We start from the raw sequence: 10,574 nt of genomic DNA, 5'->3' as shown, positions 1-10,574 counted from the left end.
CGACACAGATTGTTGTTAGCAGTTCATGAATTGTCGTTAATGTTTTATTTTTTGTGACCTCTAGGAACCCTAAAAGGCTCTGAAAGGTTAGTTTTTCATATATTTGCATCGAATTTCTTTAAAAAATTTACTCACTTATTCATAAATCACAAGAAAAAGGTAAAAAATGTGCATAAATTTATAAGAAAAATCCTATTTATTCATTAAAAAAAGAAAAAAAATTATCCATTTATTCTTTCATTGGCACCAACTGAAGAGGCCCCCAAGGGGAATAAAGAAAATTGAAAAAGGGTATGAACTTTCTCTCACCAATCAAGTTAGTCCAAGTTAATATCTGGACCCTCACAAGCATGGAAAGGAGACACATAGTCCCAAGACGATAAATAGACAATATTCACATACTTGTCATTCTACAAGAAAACGATTTTTTTAAAAATAAATGGCACTTGCGGATTCCAGATCTGATGACATGTTAATTGTCATCCCATTTGGGCCAATTGTTGTCAGACCCATGATGAATTGTCGTTGGACCAGGTCCTATCTTGTCATCATACTCCATATTTTTTGTTATGTTTGATATATTTTTTTTCATGTATTTTTATATGAATTTTGATGTATTTTATAGGTTATAACTTGTTCTTGCAGCTAACATAGATAAAATCCCACTAGAAAGTCTACCCAGAGAGAGGGATATTAGGGTATGTTTGAATTCCCCACTCGAAATGAATGCGATGGACGGTGATTTCAACAAACATTGGATGTGGTGAATGCTGGGAACGGTGTCCACAGCATCTTTAAAAAGGTGTCCTTTTTATAACACCCCTCCCCTAGTTACAAAAAGAACAAGACATGAGTAACACATTAAAAAAAAAATATTGAGAGTAGGGTCACCTGACTCTCTCTCTCCTTGGTAGCCAGGGGTCACCGATGCTTGGGATGGAGGAGACGTAAGGCCATCGTTGAGGCAATGCGAGGTCGGTGAGGTAATGTGAGGCCGTTGGGGATAAGGCCGTCAGCAAGGTTCTCTTTTTTCTTTTCTCTTCTTTCTTCTTTTTAGTTTGGTTTGAATCAAATTTTTTTTTAAGGCATTTTTAGGTTTTCATAAGTAAGGGTTTTCTTAGATTAGGGTTTTTTGTTTGATTTTCATAGATTAGATTTTTGTTTGATTTTATTGATTGGGGTTCTCTTCTTTATTAGGTTTTTTTTTTTTTGCAACGAGAGAACCAATGTTGTGTTCCGTCTGTTCATTTCATCCGATCTTGGACAAGCCATCAAACAATCCTTTAGGATCACAGAAGTTTTGAACACATTTCTTACCGATTACCTCGTGGATTTACAAAGTTCCTGTCATCATTTGCGACAAAATGGTTATTTTAAGGATTTTTAAATAAAATTGTCTTTTATGTCGTCTACTTTTCCTAGATGGGTCATATTCTTTAAAAATCGTTTACAGTCGGTGCAAACCTAATTCCTATGCGACAAGGGGCGAGTCCGATATATCCAAAGTTCAAAAGCGCAAGATAGTTATTTTCTGGCTCGAACTAATCCAAACTCGCACATCCCTAGGTCGGTTTCCGTCCGTTGACCAGATAGAACCCGAGAGCTTCCGCCCCCTCAAATAACCGTTCTGCCACTCTCTCTTCCATCTCTTTTGCTGTACGCTGCCGCCCTCTGGTTGACTGGTTTTCTCTGAGAGAGAGAGAGGGCCGTTGGATCAGGGCGACCTGGGACACAATGTGGCGTAGGATCTCGTCGTCTCTGCAAGCCCTAGCGGTTGCCTCCTCTAAGCGATCGCGACCCCCCCTGATTATTCCGTCTTCTTCCCTCGCCGATGGCCACCTCCTCCGCAGAGTCGTGGCGTCGTCGTTCCCGCCCCTCCGCTTGTCGTCTTCGTCGCCGACGTTCCAGAGCACCGCGCCCCTCTTCGCCCACCAGGCCATCTCCGACGCCGGTAATTCCGCCCGACCCTGACCCTCTTCGTTAGTGCTTCCATTTCCCGTCCGTCTCCTTTTCTTTTTCTTTTGCTTCGTTTTGCTGATTCGTGCACGTGCGTTTATTTTTCCTTTTGGTTTCCTTGATCTTGATCCTGTTGGGAATCGTGGAAAATTGTTGGATTTATGATCGGGATCGCGGAAATTGCTAGATTTTGCTGGCCTTTCTCGCGAGAGAACGTGTTTTTCTTGTTTGGTTAAGCTGCGGAGGAACGGATGATGTGTTTCTGCGGATTTCATTTCTTTTTCTTTCGTTTGTTGTTTTGCCTGTCTACATTTTGTAGTTTCCCTCCCTTTATCTCCGTTTATTTACTTTGCTTTTCTCCAATGATAAATGAGTAGCAAAGAACATTTGCGAAATCCTTCATCTTCTTCGTTTGGAGGTGTTAAAGAAGCAAATGCTAAGCAAAATTAGTGACCGTTGCTCCATTTTTAGCGTCGCATAATCCTCTATCCTATTGTTTTTTTTTCCTTCTTATTTTTTCAATTTCTTTCCTTCTTGCTTTCCTTTGTCTTTTTTCAGTTTTTGACTGGACTTTGACTGTTTCTGATGTTTTAAATGGATGATTTTACTAAGGAAACTTCATGTTTGATATTTTCACTGTGCCTCTGTACTTATCATCAGAATTAACTATATTAGTTAGCATGTAATTAACTATCATGCTGATTGATTGGGATAATCATGCTCCAATCAAATTAGCATGAGAATGATTAACATGCATTTGTATGATTAATACATATTGTTGAACACTGGTTTAATTCGAGATTCATAATCCTAAGGTCAGAGGCTGCTCGGATTCCTTTGGTGTTGTATATAAACCATCGTTGCCTTGCTGATGGTAGTCTATTGATACATTCACTTAGAAAGCAGAAGTATAATGTGTTGTGATCTTCAGAAGCACTATCTCCTTTAGCATCACGCCTGTTGCTTTTAAGCAATAAGTTCGTATGAAAGTTTGATGGATAGATGAGGAAAGAAGCTATTAAAGTACGAGAATAATTGGGATGAGCTTGTACATTGTCAACATCATTGTAGCTGTGCTTTTTTTATTCAGTTTAATAATTGTAGGGATTGGGGTTGACATTTGACTCGTTTCTTTCAATGGACTTGAGATAAGCATGCTATGCTCATCTGAGTAGGGTGGATCCATTGTCTGTTAATTTCATTTAGTTTTTCCAATTATGATGAGAAGGCATTCAGGATTCCATTTGGACTTTGTTTTGTGTTTTTGTTTGCATCGGTGAAAAATATGGTTTCTTCTGTACTAAGTGGAAACCTATTTGGGAACTGCCTTAGAAAGTTCGGCGATTCCCTTTGAGGTGATTGCATATCATAACTCATTAATGGCATTGAGAGACTTGGTGCTTGCAAAAGTGATCCTAAACAAATAATCCATTGATATTGTCCTCATTGTAATACAATAATGATGTGTCTACGTGAATAATCTGCACTTCTGAACCTTCATTATCTGTTGCATAGAACAAATCAAACAAACTCATGGAGCTGTTGATTTCTACATTGTCTCTTTGTGTTAAACATCTAACTGTTGATTTCTAATTTGTCTATCTGTATTAAAATTCAGGATGCTTTCTGATAAATATAATAAAGTAATAAAAAGGCGAAAGGACTTTATCTAGCAGATTAAGGAAATGATTAGCAGGATCAGTTAGTTAGTATGTGTATTGCTTGTTCGTGCTGCTGTATCCAATATATCAATTGGTCAAATTGGCAAAACTTGGATGCGGTCAATCCCGGTTGGTTACATTGTTTTGGGGTTTGGATGGAATCCTTTGTCACATAGTTATTGTTATGGGTAATGGGAAAAAGAAAAACCCTTTATGCACCTTAAAATGGATGAGAATAGGTAATGGATTGCGTCAGATACAAAACTGGTCTGATCCATAATGAAGTACCAATACCAGTACCCATGTTGACATGGGTATGACAGCCTTCTTGAAGTAACCATGTTACATAGATTAAATCAGATGGTTCTCCAACTTAGCAATGACTAAGACCACTTCACTTAGTCTGGACAAAGTTGTTAGACTAGGAAGCGGAAGTGAGAAACAACAGGAGAAGACCAAAGCAAAAAACAAAGAATTTAAAAATTTTAGAAAGTAGGAAGTGTGGAACGACCTAGAAGGGAATTGGGAACCAAACCAGAAGCGAAAAGGAAATGAATGGGAAACTAGATGAGAACCAAACAGGAGTGAATGAGAACATGTTACATAGATTAAATCAGATGGTTCTCCAACTTAGCAATGATTAAGACCACTTCACTTAGTCTGGACAAAGTTGTTAGACTAGGAAGCGGAAGTGAGAAACAATAGGAGAAGACCAAAGCTAAAAGCAAAGAATTTAGAAAGTAGGAAGTGTGGAACGACCTAGAAGGGAATTGGGAAACAAATCAGAAGCGAAAAGGAAATGAATGGGAAACTAGATGAGAACCAAACAGGAGTGAATGAGAAGCAGGATAAAATCGAATGGGAAGTGAATATGTATTCATGTTTTGCTTTTTGACTAATAAAATTCTGTAGTTTATGTTATCATTAAGAAATTAAAGCATAAAAATAGAAAAAGGTTGCAATCTTAAAAGTTAAGACTGAATCATATATGCAATCAGTTAACAAGAAACATTTTATTTACAAGAAACTAATACATCATGTAATAATTAGCAACATTTGGTTTGCTAAACTTTCATGTAATGGGCAGATTTGTACAAAATCTGACAAATAAAAATAATAAAAACATAGTCTCATTAATTGCATTTTCTATTAAAGCAAAAAATAACAAGGTTTATTCTTGAAAATCAAGAATTTTTATGTAAGAATTAATATTTTAAAACCTGAAAACCATGGTTACCAATTTAGGGAAACTGGGGGGTTGTGCAACAAGTGTGAGAGGAAGTGCAAGAAAAACACAAGATGAAGCTAGCAGGAAGCACCAAGCAAGCAAGGGGGGAGTGTGAGGGAACCATTGCGGAGTTGTAGGTCCAAGTCTCATCGTTTCTCGTGTTTCTGTAGCGAGCTTCCTTGGAAGTGTGCTTCCCACAGTTATATGGTGCTTTTGGTAACTTTGTCCTAGACCCTTAGGAGGGTATCTCCAGTCCTAGTTAGACACTTTATTTAACTTGTGATAATAGATTACTTACACAAGATAGGGTGACAAAATTTGGAATTTCCATGGCAAAGAGGTGACACCTACATAAATCTAAAGACGGAAGTCCAAACTAGTGATCACCTATTCTTCATTTGTCCACCGGCTTCGAATTTCAGGAAAGAAATTATACACAACTTTAGTTAAGAAACAAGTCTGTGGTCCTCCACAGTGTGCCAACATAGGTGGTGGTTTAGCATAAAACACTGCTGGCCTTGGTTATGCTGGATATGGCTTTCCTCATTGTAATAAGTATGGAATAAGGAAGAAGATTAACCAAGAAAGTTCCCTCTGAATATAAAAGAAATCAAAACACAGGTATGTGTTTGTTGTCGATAAAATTTTCTCAAAACCAGCTGGAACTTAGAACACAAGAAGACCAATCAGTTGCTAGTTTAAAAGTGGAACTGTTACCTTGTGGCATAATAAGGGAGTTTGGGACAGTCAACACTACAACATTGTAAGGTTTGTCTTGACCTCAATTTTGTAATTATGGGAGAAAAGGGAAAAGTAGGGATTTAGTGTAGGGCTCAACCCAATATTAGCTTTTAAGCCTCCACTTAACGAGGCAAGTGAAATTTGGTTTTATCAAATGTGGTTTCCCTTCGAAGAGGAAAACACACTCTCTTTCCTCTAATTCTCGCCCTCCTCTATCCCCAATCTCCCCCCCCCCCCTGTTTTCTTTTGCGTGAAAAGGCTCCCCACCTCGGAGAATGGGACAAGTCCCTCCCTCACCATTCGAGAGCTCGGGACAGCCGACCTGTGGACAGAAGGGGAGGTCAAGCCTTGTGATGCTTCCATTGCGCACGCTCACCATACTTCCCATTTGGTGCGTGCGGGCATAGCCGGCAGTGGCTGCCCCTTGGTGCCGACGACTGTTGCCTTGTGCTTGAACCAGGGGTGACAGTAACCATTTCTGAACTAGGGAAACCACCTTGCAAGAATGCTCTGGGCATTCATTTTTGCAACATATGATGGGGACCTTGCAAGCAAAGTAGCTTTTGCAGTTTCAGATGGATTGGAAATTCTGGAGTTGCACAAGGTGCAAATGACCTCATCTCATTCAAGTCCCTCATCCTAGAAGAAATTCTAGAACTGATGAAAACCATGAAGCAACTTTTCTAAATCCTAACAGCTGAAGATGGTGCATATCTCTAAAATCCATGCTGGAAGGGCATATAGGATCAACGCTTATACAAATTACAAGGTGTACATGGTCTATCAGTCCACATGTAAAGTGGTGTCCTAGTCTGTCTCTCTACTTTTTTTAGTGTTAAGTATGATACTAGGCAATGTTACAACTACAAAATAAACACCCTGCGTAGACCATATATAACTTTAAATGCAATGTAACTCTTATCTTGTCACACATATGTATAGTAAGAAGAGCATCAATCCCCCAGCTATGAAACAATTGTATTTTTAGCTCATATTTAATTGCATTAATCTTTTCAGTAGTTGTTTTGTCGTTATATTTGTTGAGGCAATTTTTGAAGTCAAATTTCTAAACCTACTGATGCTATTATCTCCTTTCTTATCTTCTATGTTGTAGGGACACACCCCTCAAGGGGCGAATCACGTGTCGGTACGACAGGACACTGATCCAGATGCGGGTTTCAGTGCGATTCGTGTCGTACACGATATCGACCCTGTCCGACACACTAAAACAATCTATAGCACATATCTGACACGTGACACAGTGTCCGACACATATGGCACACCATCCGACATGCGTGGCACAGTGTTCGACCCGCTAAAAAATATGCTTATAAAAAAAAAAATATATATATATATATATATATATTTTGAAATTTTAATGGATAATATATATTATTATTATATATAATTATATAAATATATATAATATATGTACGATCGTGTCCCTAAATAGTGAATCCTAATTTTTGAAAAATGTCATATTGTACCAAGCGAATCTGCATCGTATTCTGTACCCGCATCCATGTGACATAGCTTATCCTTGGGTTGTTTATAGCCGTTTGGAAGTAATATAGTAGAAGAAAAAATATGTAGCAATTTAACTTTCCAAATCAATAAGCAGAAGAAGTTTAGAAGTGTTGGCTTCAACACATATGATGATAACTTGATGGATTTGTTTAATTTGAGGAACCTGTGTTTCAGAAACCATCTCTGACTTTGTTTTGGTATCTGGTGCAATTAGATCTAAGTTTAACCATCTAAAATTGAACTTCATTTATGTTTAAAATTGAAAAATTTGCTGGACTTTATAATGCAAAAAGATCTTGAAGTTCTGGTTTTGAAGTTTCAGTGGGCATTTTTTTAAATGTTCCTTAGTTCATTGTATAAATTCTTTTGCATTAGAATACTGGTTTCTTGTTGCATATGGTGATCTAAGATTTACAAAAACTCTTTAGTTTGAGTGATTTTCTATTTTGGAGTAAAATTACATCCTGCTTTGCTTGCGACCCCATTGACAACCTCAGAACCCTTCTCTGCCCTTTTTTCCAAATAATGTTTGGCATGCAAGAAACACTTTCACTGGCCATATCTTTGTTTATATATATTATATATTGTATGTTATGTAATAGGTAATGCTCTCTAGGGGCATTTTGGTCTTGTTATTTTCATGTAAATAGTGACTGCTCACTTAGGACAGTATTGTATTTTTTGTTTTTTATTTTATTTTTGTCTTTATTGTATAATGTAAGGGTCTATATGACTGTTGGAACAGTGACTGCCTATGGGACTGAACGCCTCTCTTAAATGTTCATCTTGGCTCTATATATAGTGCCTTTCTCCTCTTTGTAAGATAAGGTTTTGCTTAAGCATTTGTGCTCAATAAAGTGTATATTTTTTTATGCTGTTCATTTGGGTCTTTACAACCTTGTATGCACTTTGTGCTTGTGTAGTGCCTTAGTGCTTTTATGTTTATCCATTCTTGGATTTGTAATTGTGCTTATGCACGTTGTTTTATACTTTTGTATACTTCGTGACATGGTATCAGAGCATAGGCTCTTGATCTTGTGGTGAATTCTCTATTGGTGTTTGTGGTGCTCAAGCTTGTGCAAAATCATCTTGTTCGTGGTGCTTGAAGTTAGTGTTGTGCACGTGGTTCTCAAAAGACTACTCTTTCTCTCTCTTTACAATCATCCATGGTGGACCAGGATACTAAGATCGACCTCTCCTTCAAGCTTAATGAGACAAATTATATGATGTGGGCCTCCACAATGGAAAACAATCTAAAGGGCAAGAAGCTTTGGGGTTTCGTCATGGGAACCATTCCCGAACCCCAACTTGTGCTCACAAAGAAAGAAGATCTAGATAAATCCCTTGAAGGAGATGATCGTATCAAGGCATTTCAAAACTATCAAAGAGCAGTGTTGTGAAAAGCGTTGAGGCATAGCGAGGCGGTCCACCAAAATCTGAGGCGACGCGTAAGCCTCGAGGGGCAAAGCGTAAGCCTCAATTTTTTTTAAAACTTAAAAAAATTATAAAAATTATCTAAAATTATAAATAAATAAGAAATGCTTTATTGATGAAGCAATAACCAATAAGAAATAAAAAATCTCAAATAAATACGGAAAAAATATGAGATTAACATGTAAAAGTAACATTAATACAACAACTTGATCTATGTAAATATCTAAGAAATAAAATATGAGCATTCATTTAATAAAAAATTAACATTAACAACAAAATGCATATTAGCACTAACATATAAATGGCCATAGCTCTATGATATAAATTAGGGCCTAGGCTCTTCTTGTGTCTCGTCATCATCAATATCTAAGTCTTCAATGTTATCATTTGAGAAATCCATATAAATAGGTTCTCCTTCATCTTCATTCTCTGACTCTTCATCATCTGCACTTTCTTCCTCCACGTCCTCGGTAACTTCTTTTGCTTTTCTTTTTCCTTCAATAAAAAATCATGTATTAAATACTTATGTTATATAATTAAAAAAATACATTTATATTTATAGCAAGGTAAAAAGAATATAGCTTTACCTCGATCTCTTGAAGACCTGGCTTGCCTAGAACCACTTTCTGAATCATGAGGTGAAGTGACTTTTTCAATATTCACATACTCAATGACATTTATGTCGAAGTTCAGATCCAACCATGAATCCTCCAATCAATTGGGATCACTAGGCAACACTGGATCTTCCTTCTCCACAATCCACTCATCGTATGAGTCTATATGATCTAGATATATAGGGTCTTTGGTAGCCGTCCTCTTCATATTTCTCTCTTAATTTCATATTGTACATTAAAAAAATCAATGCATTCATCTTCTCTTGTTCAAGTCTATTCCTTCGTTTTGTATGCACCTATAATTTCAAATCATTGATAATCAATTATAAAATAATTAAACTTATAAAAATGTATTTCAAAAGTAAAATACAAAGTTACAAACCAATGAGAAAGTACTCCAGTTCCTCTCATAGCCCGATGCACTGCACCTCAAACTTAGAATTCAAATTGCAAAATTTATCAACTCAGGATTTTCGTGCCCAAATGAACTCCGCCAGTCAGCTGCATTCAAATAAAACAATAACAATTTGATAAAAACATTAAGAATGTCATAATTAACAAAAACATAAAAAAATATTGACAAATAACAACATAATTGCAAACTTACCTAGACTTTTTAATTTTCTTGTTGTAACAACAACCTCTCTACCAAACAACCCCTTTGCCTTTTTAAATGCATCGATTTGTGTTGTAATTTTCAACCGAATATTTGCATCAACAACCAATTTTTCAACACAATCATAAAAGCCACTCATAACTTCTCCATCCGGGTTGAAGTTGTCAGCATAATGAAAATGTGGATTTAAATAATAGGCAGCTGCATGCAAAGGCTTATGAAGTTGCAAGTCCCATCGTCTATCAATGATATCCCAAATAAATTTATATTTTCTTTCAACCTTGTCAAGGTTTGAAGCAATTTTCTCATTTGCTCTATCCATTGCCTCATACAAAAATCCCATACCCGGTTCATCTGCATCAACTAATCGTAACACTTTCACAAGAGGCAGTGTAACTTTAATTACATATGATATGACAATAAAAAACTTATGATCATTAAGAACAATATAAGAAATGTTTTTAGCATCAGATTTGTTATAGTAATTAGATGATCTAAAATTTGAAGATAAGAACATCGACTTTAACTCTTTCTTATAACATCCAATATTATGAAGTGTGAGATATGTTGTGGCAAAACGAATGACGGTTGGACGTAGAAGTTCTTTCTTCTTTGTGAACTTTCTCATTAAATTTAATACTCATGCATGACTATAAATGTATCTTGTAATTTTTTTTGCCTTTTCCACTGTATCTTTAAAAATTAATATCTTTCTAATATCTTCTAACATAAGATCCAAACAATGCGCTGCACATGGTGTCCAAAAACATGTTTTTCCTACTGTTAACATATTCTCA

The 10,574-nt window shown here is 36.5% G+C and overlaps 1 protein-coding gene across 1 annotated transcript in view; it reads left to right on the top strand.

Annotated features, from left to right (window-relative positions):
• Positions 1 to 1,626: 1,626 nt before the first annotated feature.
• Positions 1,627 to 10,574, top strand: part of LOC149811887 (cytochrome c oxidase subunit 5b-2, mitochondrial-like) — a 40,072-nt gene continuing 31,124 nt past the window's right edge. The window contains exon 1 of the mRNA XM_089993719.1: positions 1,627 to 1,951. Within this exon, the coding sequence (XP_089849845.1) occupies positions 1,735 to 1,951 (217 nt within the window). The 5' untranslated portion in view covers positions 1,627 to 1,734. The remainder of the gene's footprint in view (positions 1,952 to 10,574) is intronic.

This window comes from Nuphar pumila, chromosome 17 (assembly GCF_984573655.1).
Source record: "Nuphar pumila chromosome 17, dmNupPumi1.hap1.1, whole genome shotgun sequence".
Taxonomy (NCBI): Eukaryota; Viridiplantae; Streptophyta; class Magnoliopsida; order Nymphaeales; family Nymphaeaceae; genus Nuphar; species Nuphar pumila.
Note: the sequence above shows the minus strand (reverse complement) of the source record. Positions and strands in the feature narration are given on the sequence as shown.